We start from the raw sequence: 20,795 nt of genomic DNA on the forward strand, positions 1-20,795 counted from the left end.
GGGCTTGTGGAGCATTACAGACTCTTGAACTAAGATAATATGTTGACTCTTTGTTTCTCTCTCACTGTGCCTCCATCCCTTTCAATTCTATTCAGCTCAGCTTAGTTACATTTAATTCAATTTAAGCGCTTCAAGGTGCTTGACTGGCATAAAAATAAAAAGGAGGTTTTTTTTCTTACCTATGAAACAAACACATCCCAGACTATAAACTGAATCAGAAACAATAACATTTTTTGTTGTGTCCCTTCTGTCTGTAGTTGAAGGTTTATATATATTTTGGTGCACACAAGTCCCTTTTAGCTCCTTAAACAAAAAATGTGCTAATTCATTTGGTGATTTGGGTAAACTGTATTATTTTGACTTCATGAAGACAAATGTCAAAGCTTTTCTTATTTATTTTTTTTATAGTGCAGCTATTCCAGTATGGGTTTGTAGAGAACTGCTGTGGTTCTGCCTCTTCACCCCATCTTTCTGTCTATCAATGTCTTGCCTTCCATCTTATACCATATCATATTTCAACAGAGCTGGAGTTGAGTTGAGTAGCTGTGAAGAGAGCCGTTCTCCCCCCTTCTCTCTCTGACTAGCAGTCTTAGTGTGTGTTGTGGTAACCATTTTTTTCACACTCCCATCAGGATTCAGTTAAAACTAGGACACTGACTAAATGACCCTTGAGGGGCGTGTGCGCATTTGTGTGCGCATACTGTATCTATTGCTTGTACGAGTGCACACATCAGAGTATGTGAATAATCTGTGTGTGAGAAGATAGAGGCAGATTGTTAATGTATGTGTGTTAGAAAGTGTGAGCTGCATAAAAATGCAAGAAAAAGAAAAGAATCAGACATAAAAAAAGAATATTCATCACTCTAACAAAGATTTGAGAGGCAAATCAAAGTATGGCGGCGTTCAATGTTGAGAGCAGAATCATGAGACTGAACGCTGAAAGAAAAGCAGATACAGAAAGATATGGCTTGTTTTTCGAACAGGGGAGAGGAAAACAGAAATATAATATACCAGACTTTAGCTACATCCCTTCCTACTCATTCCTACCTCCATGTTTTTTCTCTGTCTTTAATTATCTCCCTCTTAAAGGATGCCATGGCATTTTTTACTAAAAGGGATACTGTGACTTTGTTCACTTCTAACAACTTGTTGTCTTGGCACCAACTGTAAGCTTTAAAATGTCACTGCACCCCTTCAATATTCTCCCTGACACATAAAAGAGCAGCCAGTGTTTTGTATTATCTGTTTGGAGATATAGCTGACCGGCAGGAATAAGACGAGCGATTAAGGTCCAACAGACACTGTGATGTAACTGAAAAGGAATGGTCTCTACACGCCTGCAGGCAGACTACATGTCATTTTGTTTTCATCTTATCTTCTACACAATATTGTCAAAATAATGAATTTTGGTTGCTGCGTAGTGCAGTAGGTATTGTAGAAATTTTTTTAAAATGTTAACTGTGCCACTGAGACTGTACTGTAAATAAGATTATTGTTGTTAATGTGTCCATGTGTGTGTATGAGTTGCTTTAAGTATGGCTGTGGGAGTTTTTAAAGATGATTTCCTTTCTCCTATGAATTGATGTGCGATGTCCACGTCCTTTCTCAGTGGACTTTGCAAGTTTTCTGTGTCTGCATGGGTTCACTCCAGCTTCCTCCCACAGCTCCAAAACATGAAAATCAGGTAAACTGGATATATGAAATTGTCAATAGGTAGGAAAATAATTAAGGAACAGAACAGGTAAAGATGATAATATACATATACATAATTCTAGTCCCATGATCTTCACTGAAAGCAAACTATGATATATTACATTCTAGTCAAGGCTTATACACCGTTTTAGAAGAGTGCCATTCTGAAATAGTGTGTCATGTAATGTAACAGCTGTCTGGTGAGATGGCATGCTTGGCTGAAAATTGAAAATGTCACAGTGGCCGTTTAAAACTGCTTATGTTTTATGGCTGATACTGTGAGATAGATTGCCTCGGTATGAACTCGCTCCCAAGTTGAGACATCCTGACTTTGGCTTTCAAATTGGATTCTTTTCAATCGGCAGATTAAATCAGACGCTGTGTATTAATCTCCCATGACAGCATGAGCTGTGGGCAAAATGCTGAATGATAAGGCCTGCGATGGTCAGTGAGCATCTGTTTCAGTAGTGCCTGTTGACCTGCATAATTTCACTGAGGCTGGATGTCCAACTTGGGAGTGGGGGCAGATTGAACAATTAACAATATGGCTGCCAGTAACACAGAGTGAAAGGCAAAAAAGAAGAAGACTGGGAAATAAGTTACTAATAGGAACACCTGCACCAACTCCCTCCCCCCTCTCCACTGTCTCTGACTCTCTGGCTGTAGGCTACCTTCTTTCAGTCACCTCGCCCTACTGACCCCACTTCTGTTTTTATGTTCACGAAGAGGGGGCCGTCAGTCTATAAACGAACTACTGTTTGAAACTTCACCATCCTCAAACTTGTCTAACGCACAAAAACAAACAGCTGGCTGCTTGCAAAAGTAAATTGTGGCAAAGATGAGGCACAGTTGAGTGTGAGCGTAACTAGGATTTTAATATCTGAGTCATCATCAGTAACTCAGCTAGTCAAAAAGGCAACTTACTTTAAATATGTTTCAAGTGTGATTAAAAATGGTTCATTTGCTAAAACTGTAGCATTTCCTTTCAGTAGTTACCTCCGCCAAAATGTTTTCCGTTCAGTTTGTTTGTTTCGTAACTATATCATTTCCATAAAACTTGGTGGAACGGTGTAGCATGGGCCAAGGAATAACCCATTAAATTTAGGAACGAGATAGCGAGATAGAGCATGGCCTTGGCGGACGTCTGCGCTCTCCGAGGGCCCTTCTAATTTCTTCAGAGTTTGGTCCAATTTTCTATTTTCCAAAAATAAGAATGGGGCAGTGGTGCAATGGTAAGCGCTATCGGCTACAGCAGTGGTTCAAAAATGCTGGACGACTGGGGCCATTTGTTGAGTTTGCTTGTTTTCCCCTGTGCCTGCATGGGTTTCCTTCGAATACTCCCAAAATGTGCATTACATGTTGTCTCTCTATATGTGGTAGCCCTGTGATTAGTCTCGCTTTGCCAGAGCTGTCAGCTGGTATAGTCTCCCCCCTCCTGCTGAGCAGCTACAGTACATTATAGGTAATGGAGGGGTGCATGATCTGAAAAAAGAGCTAATCAGTCATGGTCTCAAAAACTGCAATGCTTATTTATGCTTTACTGTTTTCCAATGGATGATGTAATTGTAACTTATTCTGCAGTACTGGATTAATTTCACTCTTAAAGTATGAATGAAATAATTTGATAAAAATCTTTGAGGTTTAAAATTAATTAATATAATAGGTCCTTTTTCTTTAGTGTTTAGGTGAAGAAATTAAAAACATCATCTTGAAAGCTTAATTAATCAATCAGACCCTTGTTTGTTGTCCAACATTAAATTCCGATCAAGATTACTTAATTTGCCAAGCATGGGATTTAGTGTATTTACAAACCACTTTTCAGCATTTATTTTCTGTTTTAAGCAAACTCCAGGCTTTCTCCTCTGAGGAAAAGAAACAAGGTGCACACAATGGCCTGCTGTGCCAGTTTTTATAGGAAATTTCCAATTTGGTTTTATGTTTACTTGAAGATTTGTTTATAATGACCAAATTTTCACTGTTTCCTGTGTTTAACAAACTTCAAACTCCATATGACACGTATTCCAACAAGGGACTGTGTTCCTCACATTATTAAGTCATTCTTGCTCTTACACTGTAAATTGTTTATAAAAGGTTTCACCCCACTATAGGTGTTCATGATGAGTGCTAAAATGAAAGAAAGAAAGAAAGAAAGAAAGAAAGAAAGAAAGAAAGAAAGAAAGAAAGAAATATTCTCACCATCACAACTGGGAAGAGCGTGACTCCACAGATGATTCTGCTCGCAAACAATTGGCTCCTCATCACTCAGTGTGTATCCTAGATCACATGCAAATGAGACATGGGAGCCAATGGAAAAGCTGCTGCCATGGCGACGACCATTGACTGGGATACCAGGATCAAGACAAGAGTCTGACTCCATTTTCACACCTGAGAATCACATCACACAAGCACAAATACCACAGAGTCAAGATTGTGAGTGTATATGTGTGTGTGGGTAATTACACCAAGCTGGTTTGCACTCAGCGAACATTGAACAAAACATTGTTGCTACGTATGAATACCTGAAAGCAATTCATCATTTGTCTACCAAACATTTATATCAGTCTGTCAATCAGCCTTACTTTCATATCTGATGCTAAAGCCTGCTGCAGAGCGGCTGTTGTCTGTCGTGAACAACAGGAACAGGACGTTGGATGTGGAAATCAGGAAATGAGGTGCTTGGGTGCCGTGGTATTCACCGATGAGGGGAGAGGAGGCTGAGGGGCCATCCCTGATTTCCAGTGTGTCATAGTTGACCTCAGTCTGAAACCTACGCATACATACAGACATAAACAAAACATACACAATAACCTGACATACACAAAAATAACATTTATATGATAGGCATACGTAATAACACATGCAGGCTACCACATGTAATGGAACTGAGAGCTAACAATGTTGATAAACAGGGTATTTATGCTGAGAGAGGATTCAGCAGCAATGCTCATTTTATTAAAGTCATTGTGAGTGCAAAACATTGAACAATGTCAATAAACTATGCTAACTTAAAAAACAAAACTCATTGACTGACATTCTATTTGCCAATTTAAATAATTGAGCACTTAAATAACCACATAAAAACCTTGTGTGCCTAAGTAGCTGAACAATTGACTGACTTAATATCTTCCTCTCCCTCACTTTCATGCAGGCCAGCGCCTTGCATTGCAGCTCCGCCACCATGTGAATAGGTGAATGATAAGCAAATTGCAAATCGCTTTGTCTGGGAAGGTAGAAAAGTGCTATATAAATGCAGTCCATTTACCATTTATTGTTGACTGACTGAGCAATTACCTACAGTTGTGTCTGCAGGGCACTGACAACCAGTTGGTTCTTGAGTGCTGCTGGTTATCATTTTAACCATAAAATATATTAATAACTGATTTAGAAAAAGTTCATCACATGAATATGATTAACTACCCGGTGGGATAGAAAACAAAGAGTTGGGAACAACTGACACACTGTACAATCACATGCACTGACGGCATCTGAATATCTAACCAGCCAACTGAACAATTCACTAGCTTCTGCACCAGACATTTGCATGCAATGCAAAGGCTGAATCCTACACAAATGAAATGCCTCATAGGCGATGAAGATAACTTGGCCTTTACGTCACTTCCCAAAAAGACAAATTTCAGCTTAAGCAATTTCAGGCTACACTGCATCTGCTCGTGGCTTGTGTCCAGAATACATGTGCAAAAAGCCAACATTAATTATTTACTGCAGCAGTAACTCACCAACTACATTTATATCTTACTAACTTATGATGCTTCTAAAAGTTTGACAAACTAATAGACTGACAGACAAAATAATGTACTAACTGACAAACCATATATGAAAAGAAATTACATCCTTCATCCAACTGCTAACAATCTGACTCATTTTATGAGTAACTGATCAGCAAACTTAAACAAACCTCTCTATAACCAGATCACTTACCTGTCAAAGTGTATCTTCACAGCGTGGTCTGGCTGTGCTTCAATCACCCACTGGCAGTTCAGAGAGTCTTTATAAAAGGAGGGCCAACCAGGAGACAGCAGAACACCAGTAGGGGCTGTAAGATGGCCTCCACATGGAGCTACAGGTAAATAAGAGAGAGAGGGAGAGAGAGAGAGAGAGCTTTTCAATTTACGTGAGCTGTCTAATCCTTTCTGAATTTATAGAGTTCATATATAAACATTTATCTTCAGAAAATATGCAGTGGCAATTTTCTGCTACAGTAAACAAAGTGTCATTGTGCAGGTTTGAAAAAGGGCTAAATAAGTATAGCATGATCATTTATAGGGCAAATCAAGTATATCTATGTGTCAAATGATACCAGAAAATGGCTGCAACTCAGGGAACTGTACATAGCTAGCACATCTTGACACTAAGTCATAGCTTACACTCCCAAAAACTCAACCACGACACATTAAATTGCAAAAATTAGCTTCAATTGAGTTTGGATAGTAGATGTAAATAAAAAAAATAAAAAAAACTTTATAACTTTGTAACTGTATATTAGTTTTGGCCCTGAAAAAACTTGGAGTTCATGGTCTGTTTATTATTCATTTTTATGTGTCATTTGCATTGGCTTATCTATCCCACTCTTACACTTCTTCTGAAGTAGCTGATACATTGGTCCTTTTGATTGCTCTCATTACTCCAGACTTTCAGCAAGCTAAAGAAAATTACTTTTCTTTTACCCATTCTGTGCATACTGAAGCTGTGGTACTCATGAATGGGATGCAGAAGAGAAAGTCATTCTTGAAATAAAACATAATTATCCTTCCCTGTCCAATGGTAGGGATAACATTTCCCCATACTTCATATTTAATAAGGTGACAACCCTCTTCAATTGGATTGCCTCCTCCATCCCATTTATTAACAACAGCCAACATTTGATAATGTCATTTAGACAATACAATCAAGATGGAGGGGATAGAAAAAAAGACATACGAGTACTCACAGGCCAGTGGATAACATTCGCCTTTAAAAAGTATTGCAATAACGGCACATTCACTGTCCTTTTATTATCACTTCCACATATTAGCTATTGGGCACACTATGGATACATCTCTGTATATTGGAGTCTGCATATCTCTCCATGAATAAGTTTCAGCAGAACTTGTGCCAATCTCATTTAAGATTATTGTTGAGAGAGAAAGATGCATGCAAACAGGATGAATAAGTGTAGGGAGGCTAAAGTCTAAAGCAACTTCTTATAGTCTGACAAGTTGAACATTTTCAACGATTTCCCATTACTCAGACACACGGTAAACAATTTGTATGTGTGTTTACCTTCACAGCGAGGTACAGCCGCAGACCAAACAACATTTCCCTCCTGGATGATGCAAGTGACCTGATCAGACCCCTGGAAATAGAATATCAATGTATGGAATTAAGGGTTGTTACTTAATTTAAAGCTATAGTGTGTAGTTTCTGTCTCCCCATGAGGAATTCTAAGTAATTACAACAAAACTGTCGGCGCGTCCACATGATACAAGCCTTCAGTGACCGCGCACCACCTCCCTCCTCCACGCAGTTGCGAGTAGCCAAGGAGGACACAGATAATTAAAAAAACATGATGGACTCTTCAGAAGAGGTAATTATCTTCACTCAAGTTTCTGCGCGGGAACGTCACCGGACGCCACAATCTTCTAAACATAGCTGTGCTGAGAAATGCAGAGAGAGTTGTGTGGAGCTGATAGTCTTAATTAGCTTTGTAGCAACGCATTTGGCAATGGCTTGAATGTAACGGACATTCATTAATATCACAAAGTTACGCACTAAAGCTTTAAGATATGATGCAAACAGAAAAAAGGATACAACATAAATAAAAGTAAATTAAATCAAAACGATATACAGATACAAATTAAGTACAGGAGAGTACAAAGTAGCATTTCACTACGACTACTATTACTAATACAAATACTGCATGCAAATAATGCTTATACATCTACAAATCTGTATTTAATTTGTGTGAATACTAATCTATCAGATTAGATTTAGACAGATATCTGATTTTTACCTGTGTCCTAATGAATCCTTGATCACAGTGAAAAGTCACGGAGCTGCCGAGCTGAAACTGGTCACCATACCTTTGACCATTGACAGGAACTCCTGGGTCATGGCATTCATTCTGACCAAATGCTACAAAGAGAAATAAGAAAGAAGTTATAATATAAACCAATAGACAAAGAACCAAATAAACTGTATGAAACAAAGACATGACTCTGGAATTGAATGAGCAGGGAGAAAATCTGACAGAAAAGAATGGGGAAAATGACAAATTGTGCCTACAGACTATAGTATGGATATTTAAATTGTTGAAAGTTGTCCAGAATACATATTACATAATTTGATAATTTGGACAACGTTTCCTGGTTTTTCCAATTACTTTCAATACCTGAAAATTGGTTCTACCAGAGAGAAAAAAAAATGTTTGAAAACCATTGCTGTATTACTGTCAGTAAATGTGACATCTCCACTGATATGGAAATATGGGAATGGAATTATCTTCACGTGGATTGAACCCTGTCATGTTTAGCTTATATCATCCCCATTCCAGAGATTAACCTGATCCCACCCAGAGCACACACCCAGTGATTGGACATGTCTCAGGTTGATTAGCTACTGATGGAGAGGAAATGAGAGCAGAGAGAGAAAGAAAAGGAAAGAGAAAAAAAATTCAGACCTAGAGACGAAAGGGTACATACACAAACACAACGAATACACAAATATATTACACATGCCGGCAGATGGACACAAACCTATTTGCATGTACATGTGTTCAAATACACATGTAGAGCACACACACATACATAGAAAATAACGATGAATACTTTCCCACACCAGATATAGAAGTGGTGGAAAATGTTGGGAGGGATAAAAATGAGGAGAGGGATATATATATATATATATATATATATATATATATATATATATAAAAACCAATCATTTTACAGTTGTATTTTGGCTCTGATTAGGTAGTCAGAGAAGAAGCCTGAGTCAGAGTGAAAGACGGAGATCAACATGATGGATTAGAAAATAAGGTGTAAAAATACTGAATAATAGGGTTGGGACAGAGAGAGAAAGAGAAATAAATACATGACCTCGGACTTTGTAAGTAATCTGTTGAGATTAAAGGTTTTCTGCCGTCAAGCGAGAGCATTGTACAGCATGAGCTGTAGCTTTGTACTGGCAACATATTTCTTCTTTAAGGGGTGCAGTAAGGTTGTTTATTTTCTTGTTTAAATGTTTTTCTTGTATCTTGGTTCCAAGTGAGTTTTGGTGTCATTTTGCACCAGTCAGCACATGCTCAGACCAGGTCAGCAAGGCAGTGCACTGCAGCTATCACAGTCCATCACAAGTGTTATGTATTGAATCAGAATCATAACTGCTTATATAACTGTACAGCTTAAATTTCATAGCAGTGTGAAAGAAAAGACTGTTATAGAAAAAAATCCATAGTTATTTGTGTATAATAAATTATGGGAACCATAAATGTTTTAAATTAGGTATAAGAGATTATGGTTTTGTTGATATAACTATTCCTAATCCAAAAATACTAGCACTGATGTCAGTAAATATGGCTGTCATTACACTGAAGCTAATCTTTAAATGTGGCAGCCATTTATCCCATAGCATCACTTTACCTTAACTTTAAAGTCATACATTAATAACATGTATTATTATCTGTGTGCATTACTGCAGTCTGGTGTGTCGCATTTCATATTTTACTTTCACAGTCAACATTATTTATATAAACATATACTGATATACTCACAGCAATCCCCATTGATATTCATATATGCATTAAAATGTTAATAGACCAAATTATTGAAACAGCACAACATTGCCTGATCTTTCTTAAGTCCCAGTGTAGAATTTATATGATCAGACATTCAAATTACATTCTCAAAAAGTTTCATCATCAAAACCTATATGAATGTAGTTAAACACTTTGTCTTTTTTAGAACATGAATATTAGTAACTGTTGACAATACAAACATTGCATAATATATTCAAAACAAGCGCAGTATAAAGAGGATTTCTGTATTTGTACATTACTTTTACAAATGTTTGAGTAAAAAAGGACTCTAATAGCATAGCTTTGCTTCAAATTGTGCATCAAACCTTTCATTTGTGTTAAAAAATTGTTTGTGTTAGGATTAGAGATGGGACTTTTCATTTAACATTATGTGGTGCTAAAGAGGCTAAATATAATTTAGTATGTTCATTTGTCAAATGAATCTCTGAAGGAAGAGTCAGAGACAAGGTCATTTGTTAGGCAGTGTGTGAAATGGTGCAAAACTGCAAGGAAATCACAGAGAATTAATCAGAGTCAGTGATGCACAACTAGTTCAGCTTGGAGCAGATACATATGCATGCTGCAGTAGTCAGGTTCAAAGCTGACAATGGGACATGTAATGGGACGAGTAAGACATAAACACAAATAAGTCAAGCAGAATAGCAATGACACGGCAAGAGCGAGACCGTAGGTTGAAGTTGCTTTACAAAAAGGTAAGACCATCTATACATTATAAACAAACTTTTCTGTTTTTATCTCTTAGTGTTTGATCATACACTGTCACAAATTGCTGTATCTAGCAAAAAGCCCTTTCTCCTCCATTCTGATGAGCTGACCTCAAAAATCTGCTGCTCATGTTTACTGCTGTCATTTTTAGATTGTCGAACAATTTTCTGCTATCAAAATTCCATTGTATCTGGTTTGGAAACATCTCAAACATGATGTCATGCTGACGTTTGACTGGATAACTACAGGAGTACGAAAAATACACTGATACACAACAAAATGGGCACACTAATGTACATTACAAATAATGGTGTCTAAACCATTTTAGGTTACATTTTTAGTTTGATTTTGTTGCATGCAGATACAGACACAGATAGACAGACAGACACAGATATATAGGTAGGTAGGAGGCACATACTGGTGTAGCTGATATTGAAGCCTTTTCCAGTATTAGAATGATCAGATTGAAATTCCAGTCTCATGATGTGTCCATTCGAGGCAATCTGTGATGGAACATCTTTTCCTGAGAACGTTCCAAATGTTTGTGGCTCAGACAGGCCTAAAATAGAACAGAGTTAAAACAATCTTTAACAGACACATTTTAATGGTGCTTATCTAATTCCATCTGAATAACATTAGGCCAAGGACATACTAGGAAAGTGAAGGACTCCTGTAAAAGGAATAAAACAAAACACCCCAAGAGACCTGAAGAGATGTATTAAATGTTATTGGTGCTGGGAAAAAAATAACTTGATGATTCAATAGATCTTTTTTTAAACTTAACAAATCCTAATATGTTGTTTTGATGTTATTTTGCAGACAAATGCAAACAATGTACACATTCTAGGAATCACCAGAGAAAAGGGTTGTTTTGGTAGCACAATGGCTAGCACTATTAGTCCATCATCTGCCTGTCAGTCGGATTAAAGAATTTAATGGAATGAAAAGAACCTATTCAATTCACTTCATTCGGTTCTGTAGCACTGTCAGCAACAAAATGGAGGAATAATCCATAACAATACCTGAATTCAAAATCTTATTTAAGAAATGTAGACATATGTAAAAAGTATTAGCAGCAAAATATGCCTAAGAATGTTTCCTTTTAGAGTAACACATATTGACATTGTATGTTGTTTTAAAATATTGTAGCTGCTTGCTGGTGGAGCCCAGTATGACTTCTTTATTACCCTGTTAGGAGTTTTAACAACAGCAGTGAATTACATTGTCTATGTCATTGAAAGCTTTGTGTCTCAGGATAACTTGCTTCTCTACAGGTTTAGTTATTTTTTTGAGACTTTTGGAATTGATGTTAAAATGACTGTCAATGTGCTAAAACAATGCTATTTTTCATAGTTGAAAGTAGTAGAAAGATGGCATTTTGGAGATTTGTATCCATCAGTTATTTTTTGTAATCATCTCATGTTGACTGTATAATCTAAATCTGCATGGTAACTATTAAGAAAAAAAGAGAAGTAAAAGTAGGCAGTCTTCCAAAGTAGGATTATAATGTAGCCTATACATGTAGCTGTACAATAATACAGGATTGTTTCATGAACCACCTTATTAATATCAGATGAAACTGAATCATGACTCTTTAAACTGAAATCAAATTATTCACATAACTGCCTAAGGTTGATGCTCTTTTTTACAGATGCTGCATTTGAGTAAATCCCAAAGAGACTGATATCAGGGGATTGTAGTGTCCAGGTCATTAATGTTATTTCACCTGAATGTGTCTTGAACCATGCGTTCCTGGACAATTCTGTCATGGCAGGGAGCATTATCTTGTTCAAAGTACCCATCATCCCTTTGGGGATACATGATTGCAATGAATGGCTGAACCTGGCTGCTATGTAAAGGTATGCTCTGGCATTAAGGCATCGCTCTATAGCTATTAAAGGACCCACTGTACACCAATTCAATGGTCCCGAAACCATTACACCTCCCCTACCGGCCTGTATAGCTGTAACCATGCATCACCTCATTTCTATCTGAGACATTTGTGTCACAGCATAGGACCATTTACTGCAACAAATGGCTCCTCACTTTTTTTAGCAGAATACACTCTGCTCGTGAGGGTGCTCCCAAATGATCCAACTGGCAGCGAGAGATTCAGTAGGGAGCGTAATAAAACCCTAAAGAGCTACACAGAACACAACCGAGCAGGCCCATATCAGTGAGATATGGAATAAACATAATGCACAAGGAAGGAAATGTCATCCCCAAATATGGTGATAAGACACTTGAACAGGAGGATGCTGAGGTGGTTGATGGAGAAATCAATCACCGCAGCCAGTAACAGCAGTTTGTAGCAGGTAGAAATAAACAGATTTACCACCAGCAGCAGCACCAAAATGATCAAGAGTAAGCGAGAGACATTGTTGTGAGATTACAAAAAAACCTTATTGTCTTGAATGAATGCAATTGTAAATGTATTTTGAGTGTGATTGGTGATTATAAACTGATGCTGATGAGCTATCGGCATACACAACTTCATTTCACTGCCAGAACTAACACAATGATTGTTGTTGGTGGTGGCCCACCAGGAGTCTAGCTGACACCTGCAGTTAAGCATGGGTAGGAGAAATAGCTAAAATAGGTGCTGTTACAATGCCAATATGAGACTTACTTCTTCTGGTCATTGAGTGTATTCATTGTGTGACATTATATTGAGCAAACCACAAAAACAGTATTTATACAGTATTAATTGTGTATTAGATATTTTAAGGATATGTACAATATCAGACCAGATACACCAGAATTATTTACACACCTTAAAATAGTTGAAGATGATGGTATTGATAATGGATGAAAAGCATGGTATTGCCACTGTTTCATATTTACCGGTCTTAATAAAATCCATCCAATCCTTAAAACATAACAGAGATCAATCAGCATGATCAATTGCAGTGTGTTTTAGACGGCATTGTTAAGCACGTACACTTTATTGAAAGTAATACTGAAAATCATCTTGAGAATCCAACTACAAAAAGGTGCAATGAGTGAGTTGGCAACCCTGCAAGGGACAGAAAGCAAGCTACAAAAACACTTCAGTAATAAAACACACTTTACCTGAAATTTGGATTCTTCACCAATACTGCCACAGAAACTTTTCTTTTTATTCCCTCCTTGACTTGGAGTTTTGGATTAAATGCACTTAGACTCAATTAAGCTACACAGTGACTGAGTTGCAAAGTGCCAGTTGCTTTGTTCTTCAGCAACCCAAAAGCTCTTTAACTTGTTCATTATTGCATTGATAGACAAGAGACCAGGAGTGGAAAGAGAAGCAATGTGACAATAGCTGAAAGAGTGACAAGGTCCTACGTTGTCTTATCTTAGAGGAGAGATTTAGAGAAAAGCCTTTTGTAACAGTCTATCACTATGTTCTCTTATATTAGATGACAGCAATTGCTTTCTGAATATGTTAACCATTGATGTACTGTTCAAATGCATACCTTGAAGCTTTATCTGATTTTTGGGCTGGATTGAATGCTACAGTTTCCCAGCTCAGGAGATTTATGGATTGGTTATTACTGTGGTTGCTCTGTTCACTTTTGCTTGCCATTTGTTTCTATTTCAATGTTCTATTATCCAGGGATAAAAAAGAAGACAAAGGCATGAGTGTCAAGGTCACATAAACTCATTGGTAAATGGAAAAACACTTTCTCTAATACAGTGAAACTTTTATCTTATTGCGTTAGGATGCAGATTTATTTTCCTTCCAGAGTAAAGCATCTACTTTTTTATGTATGCATTTTGCAAAGGCATAACAGTAAAACAGACTGTGGGTCACGATATTGGCTGCATAACAGCAAAATTGTTGATAAGGATCTAAATGTTTTACATTTGAATGTGTGACATAAGGACAGAATATAAGACAATGCCATTAGTCATCAATGCATATTAGCAATAATGAATAAGTAACACTTGAGAAGTGCTTATTACTGCCTATTCAAACAACGTCCCAAATCTAAATTTTTATCAACTATTTAATTGAAGTACCGTTGTAATGCTGAGTTGTGTTCAAATTGATTCATAAACATATTCAGTGTGATTCTGAAAAGTTTTAAATAAAGCAGATATAGTAGTTAACCTTCTAAACACTAATTAGTAACTATTTATTGGATGCCATATTAGTGAATACTGATCCTAACTTTACCTAACCTAACTTTCTCAATCTGACAATAAAGTTTTCAGAGATATTTTAGACTTTCTTTGTCTTAATTTCTGAAAAGAAGACAAACAGTGTGGTTTCCACGTGACAACAGTGATGTACCACCAAGCAGAACAAACTGGAAGACTTTGAAGTAGCAACTTTAATTTCAGTTTGTCCAGTGCAACAGCACTAATTGCCCTGCAATTTTCAAAACGCTACTCCAGAAAAACATCCCTGCAGATGGACAGGTTTACAGCCAGCCAATTAAACACAACTTCATCTTTAATGACCCGCCAGTCAAACCTTGACTTTACTTGATTCATTTTAAATCAATACCTTTTATTTCAATAGGTAAACTGAGGTGGTTGTTTTTGGAGCAAAAGAGGAACGATTAAAGGTCAGCACTCAGCTTCAAACGACAATGTTAAAAACAACAGACAAAGCCAGAAATCTTGGTGTAGTCATGGACTCAGACGTGAATTTTAAAAGTCACATTAAGACAATTACAAAATCAGCCTATTATCACCTTAAAAATATATCAAGGGTTAAAAGACTTATGTCTCAGCAGGATTTGGAAAAACTTGTCCATGCTTTTATCTTCAGTAGACTTGACTACTGTAACGGTGTCTTTACAAATCTCCCTAAAAAATCAATCAGACAGCTGCAGCTGATTCAGAACGCTGCTGCTCGAGTCCTCACTAAAACCAAGAAAGTGGATCACATCACTCCAGTACTGAAGTCTCTACACTGGCTTCCAGTGCCTCAAAGAATTGATTTTAAAATACTTTTGCTGGTTTACAAATCACTAAATGGTTTAGGCCCAAAATACATTTCTGATCTGCTACTACACTATGACCCACCCAGACCTCTCAGGTCGTCTGGGACAGGTCTACTTGTTGTCCCCAGAGTCAGAACTAAACAGGGGGAAGCAGCATTCAGTTTTTATGCCCCACATATCTGGAACAAACTCCCAGAAACCTGTAGGTCTGCTGCAACTCTCAGTTCTTTTAAATCCAGGCTGAAGACATATCTTTTTAATGTTGCCTTTCTTTAAATAACCTATTTTTAACTGCTCTTTCTTTAAAATTCTTATACTGCACTGTACATTTTATTCTTGTCTTTTAATGATCTTAAATTGTTGTTAATTGTTTTAATGCTTTGAAATTGTTTTTAATTGTTTTCTAACTGTTTTTAATGTTTCATGTTTCATATAAAGCACTTTGAATTGCCTTGTTGCTGAAATGTGCTGTACAAATAAAGCTGCCTTGCCTAGCTGCCTTGCCTAGGGAACAGTGATCTGATTGCCCTCTGTGTAGAGGAAAAGTGCACAATAAAATAAAGCATGACAACTATCCGTCCAGTTTGCTAGCTTGTCATTCATCAACCAAATCCAATCAGAACTTCTCTTTACCTGCTTGTTATAGACTAAGTTGACTAGTTGAGAAAGAGTGCCCCCCAAATTATTTGACAATTTTTACCATTTCAGTTGTATATACACATCCATATACAAATGCACATCCATATTTCAGCAATTACTAATTTGCATATTCTGATGTGTTACTTTCAGAACAAAGCTTTTAAAAATATGGAGATATATTAAGACCCATTTACCTTCATCTTTGATCACCAACCAGTCAAACTGTGGCTCCAGGTCAAAGTCAGAGAAGAGAAGATGAATGCGGCTGCCCGGTTCAGAGATAATCAACCACACACAGTTCAGGTTGTTCCCATACTCCTCTGGGTAGTTCGGGGACAATATAGTCCCTGATGGAGCCGTAAAGTTGAAGAAACATGAGACTACAAACCGAAAGAACAAAGGAAGAAAGGCAGGAAGGAAAGAGGTTAAGTTGACCTTTCACTGGGTAAGAATGCCAGCAAAAAGACAAATACATACAGTAGATATTGCAGTAGGTAAGAAAGAAAAAAGGATCATGCAAAATCAGGATGAAAAAGAATTACGGGAAAACATTTAACACAGACCTAAATATGTCTGTATAAATGTGTAAATATGTGTACTTACAAATACAACTGGGCTTATTGCCAGACCACTGGTTATTGTGCTGGCATGTGATGGTCCTCTCTCCCACTAGTTCAAAGGCCGACTGGCAAAAGAAGGTTAACGCGTCACCATGTTGAAAGCGATCACCGCTACGGCGACCAAATGCCGGCACCCCAGGATCACCACAGCCTCCCCGTTCGATCTCTGTAACGACACCGACACAGGCAGCCATGTTCATATGCTGATAATTAATGTCAACATGCGACATAGTGACATTCAGATAAGGGGTTGCCTGTTCTTTGCTTGTGAGGTGGGGTTAAATAGCAATAACATGCATACATGATTTTTAGATAGTCGGTGAATCAAATCTGAACATTCATTATGTGGTATTTACATTAATGTAGCTATGTTCCTTCTCACATATATTGCTGGCTGTCCAAGTTGCACATTTTACATCTTTGTCACTAAGCTATGACTTTTTCAGACTTGTGGCTAGGGTTAAGATTAATGTGGGTGTATCATTGAATGAGTCTGCTGCCTGTGAACAGACTCTACTTATGCTGTCTGAACACAAAGGCCATACTTAAAACGTATGCAATAGCTACTTTCTTTGGGAGACAGCTGGCAGCAGTGCAGGTTGTCAACAGGTTGACAAATGGTAAGAACTGACGATTCTTAAATGGACTAGCAGCAAAGTTATTACGTCTGTATGGAGAGGCAAAAGGGTGAACATGCCGAGTCTTTTATTCTACATTGCTGTGTTAAGAAATACAACCTATGTCAAATTAATTTTATTGGTTCCCTTCTAACAGCTAATTGTCATCAGTGTAATTATAGTGTAATCCAGCTTTAATTGTGAAAGGCAAAACAAATAGTGGAGGCACACAGGAAGATCAAAACACACACACTGATCCATGTGTACTCTTGTTAGGAAACCAGCAGGAGGTAAAAGACATTGTATAACATGATTGCTTCCCAAACACACATGTTCTTTCTCTCCTTTCTTTATCTTTCCCTTTCTGTTTCTGCCTGTCCTCCTTTCAAATTGTCCTTCTCTCCCACTGTGCTCAATTTTCTTCTTATCGCTCCCACTCTCTCAATCTGATTCAATACACTATGCTTTATTGGCATGAGTGTCACATTAGCAGTATTGCCGAACTGGCCTGCAATCATATTCCATTCATTGTGTCAGTCTTTTTTTAATCCCTTTTTCCCATAATGATAGTGTGGTTTTATCCACTGCTCTTCCCTCTTTTCCCTACTTTAAAATTTGACATTCTACCAGACGTCTGTCAGCTTGTAACACATACTCCACCATGCTCCTGGATTCGCTTTGGGCAAATACATCTCAAGGTGAGCAGTGTGTGTGTATGTGTGTGTGTGTGTGTGTGTGTGTGTGTGTGTGTGTGTGTGTTTCTACACTTTTACTATTTGTTGGGATGTAAGTACACCCACAAGAATAGAATAATCAAAGAAGTGGCAGGCATGTGTGTGTGGCCCAGAGCTAGTTGTCACACAGTTGACGTGTCAGGATGAATATCAGCGATCTTGAGCCCTTGGTAAGGCTGCAATTATGGTGGGAACTGGTTCTTTCGCTCACTATTTTGTCTTTTTTTAGTTAGCTATTAATTTTTTTTTTTTTTTTTTTTTTTTATTTCTGTCATTTTTTTCTGAAGTGCAGTACCTAGATTTACAAATCAATACAGCATTTTACGGGGATCTAAACACATTTTGTGTGTTTTAGCCCATTGACACACACACACACACACACACACACACACACACACACACACACACACACAGAAAGGTTTAGATTACAACCACATTTGGTTTCACTTCATGCAAGTACAGTATGAATACATACATGCAGAGAACAGAAACTGCTTGATGTAGGTAATCAATCACAATGAACAATTTAAAGTCTGTAAAGTTGTTATGATAAAGTTATGCTATCATCACATTTGTATGCAGGAAGTGTAAACTGCTTGTGTAAAACCTGAACATGAGCTGTCAAACAGCAATCATTATACTGCATTATACTGAAGGTATCCAGATGCACGCGTGCATGTTTTATAAAGTAACAATCTCACTGATACTTCTGATTCTGCAAAAATAATCTTAAAGACATTCAATGCTAATTTTCAGTCCTTTGATGAAGAAAAAAAATGAGTACATTATGTACATCGTTACTCTTTTCACAACCAATTGCCATCAAACTGAAAACTTGGCAGTAGCATTTTACTGAAAGCTTCAATTATTATAATGAGCAGTGTGTGTTTGAGAAATTAACTCACTGTTTTTTTCTCTCCAAACATGCACACAAAAACACACAGTGATTGACAGGTTTTATATGACATCATTCAAAAGCAAGACAGCTATACACACACACACACACACACACACGCACACACGTTGGGTTATTCTGCAGGGCTGAAAACCTAAGAGCTCTCAGGGGGTAACACTGATCAAACTGTGTAACATTATATGATATGACAGCATTACATATATACACATGCAAGGACACACACACACAAAACACACCACAGGCGGTTGTTCTGCTAGCCTAGGAACAAATCGGAAACAACAAGATCATCTAGAGGTTATTTACTACTATTTGTTTGTTTGTTTCTTCATTTCATTCATTCTCACATACACATGTACATATTGTCATATGTGTTGTCGTCTTAAAATGTTTCTTTTTGTAATTTTCCTTTATTGCTTTTTTGAAGTATAGTTAAAGATGGAAAGAGAGCAATAGAGAGTAAAGGATGGAAGTAAAGAAATTAAGGGAGAACAGTGCCTGTTGGGGGACATTATACAGTACATACAAGCAATATTTTACTCTTATGTCTCTTTTTTTTGTCAAGCACATTAGCCATTTATTCCAGCCTTTAGAAAATTAGTCTTCCATAGTTTTTAATCTATGTGTGAGTTTCTCCATCATTTGAATGTCACTGATATTGATCAGCCATTGTCTGTGTTCAGGTGCATCAGTCTGGAGCCAGTTCTTAGTGATGGCCTTTTTTGCGGCAGCAAGAAGAATCTTGACCAAATATTGGTCTCCTTTATGCACAGATCCTTCCAAATATCCCAGGTATAGAACAAGAAAGGTTTGGGGGATGATGTAACCTAGAACCTCACATAACACCGAGTGTATACGATTCCAGAAAGGTTGTATTTTCCTGCCGCTCCAAAACACGTGCGTATGGTTCAGATCCATATGATTGCATTGTCTCCAGCAGGGCTGTTGAGTATTTGTGTGTTTGCTAGTAATCTTGGGTGTGATGAAAAAACAAATTTGGTTTTTCCAAATGAATTCTCTCCACTTAAAATGTTTTTAAAGTTGTATGCAGTTTCTGTGGCTACAATGCACTGTGCCGATTCCTTTGAGCAGTAACTGACCCCAGACAACAGTGTCAGCAACATCATTGAATCAAACGTAGCTAAGCAGAACCAAGAGCACAACCTTCATACCTCTCACTCTCACCTCCTCTCTCACACTCCCTCGATCTCTCTGAGACAGTTTATTTCTACTCACTCAATTTGTCATTTTGTCTCCTTCTGTCCCACTCCGTCAATTTCTTGTTGTCCCTCTTCCTCTGTATTCACGTTTATCAAATTACCTCTCTACCTGTCTCACTCTTTGTTTCAAGTGAATTCAATTTAGTTCACTTCCATTTAGTTCAATTCAATTTAAGGAGCTGCATTGGCATGGTGAGATGCAGTAGGTAATCAAATATATAAATAATAAAAAATAAATGGATTGTTCTAAATAATAAGTATTTAGAGGTACATCTATATCTCTCCCTTCACTCACTGTGACACCATCTTTATCTCTCTATCAGTGTCAGCTTTATGATTGCATTGTCTCCAGCAGGGCTGTTGAGTATTTGTGTGTTTGCTAGTAATCTTGGGTGTGATGAAAAAACAAATTTGGTTTTTCCAAATGAATTCTCTCCACTTAAAATGTTTTTAAAGTTGTATGCAGTTTCTGTGGCTACAATGCACTGTGCCGATTCCTTTGAGCAGTAACTGACCCCAGACAACAGTGTCAGCAACATCATTGAATCAAACGTAGCTAAGCAGAACCAAGAGCACAACCTTCATACCTCTCACTCTCACCTCCTCTCTCACACTCCCTCGATCTCTCTGAGACAGTTTATTTCTACTCACTCAATTTGTCATTTTGTCTCCTTCTGTCCCACTCCGTCAATTTCTTGTTGTCCCTCTTCCTCTGTATTCACGTTTATCAAATTACCTCTCTACCTGTCTCACTCTTTGTTTCAAGTGAATTCAATTTAGTTCACTTCCATTTAGTTCAATTCAATTTAAGGAGCTGCATTGGCATGGTGAGATGCAGTAGGTAATCAAATATATAAATAATAAAAAATAAATGGATTGTTCTAAATAATAAGTATTTAGAGGTACAT

General features: G+C 37.5%; 1 protein-coding gene across 1 annotated transcript in view; it reads right to left on the reverse strand.

Annotated features, from left to right (window-relative positions):
- Positions 1 to 20,795, reverse strand: part of LOC114552891 (CUB and sushi domain-containing protein 1) — a 351,480-nt gene that overhangs the window by 140,589 nt on the left and 190,096 nt on the right. Inside the window, exons 14-21 of the mRNA XM_028574019.1 lie at positions 16,387 to 16,569; positions 15,978 to 16,163; positions 10,629 to 10,769; positions 7,703 to 7,824; positions 6,973 to 7,045; positions 5,632 to 5,770; positions 4,272 to 4,459; positions 3,889 to 4,077 (exon numbers count right to left, since the gene is read on the reverse strand). Coding sequence (XP_028429820.1) covers positions 3,889 to 4,077; positions 4,272 to 4,459; positions 5,632 to 5,770; positions 6,973 to 7,045; positions 7,703 to 7,824; positions 10,629 to 10,769; positions 15,978 to 16,163; positions 16,387 to 16,569 — 1,221 coding nt within the window. The remainder of the gene's footprint in view (positions 1 to 3,888; positions 4,078 to 4,271; positions 4,460 to 5,631; positions 5,771 to 6,972; positions 7,046 to 7,702; positions 7,825 to 10,628; positions 10,770 to 15,977; positions 16,164 to 16,386; positions 16,570 to 20,795) is intronic.

The sequence above is a fragment of the Perca flavescens genome, chromosome 1 (assembly GCF_004354835.1).
Source record: "Perca flavescens isolate YP-PL-M2 chromosome 1, PFLA_1.0, whole genome shotgun sequence".
NCBI classification, from domain to species: domain Eukaryota; kingdom Metazoa; phylum Chordata; class Actinopteri; order Perciformes; family Percidae; genus Perca; species Perca flavescens.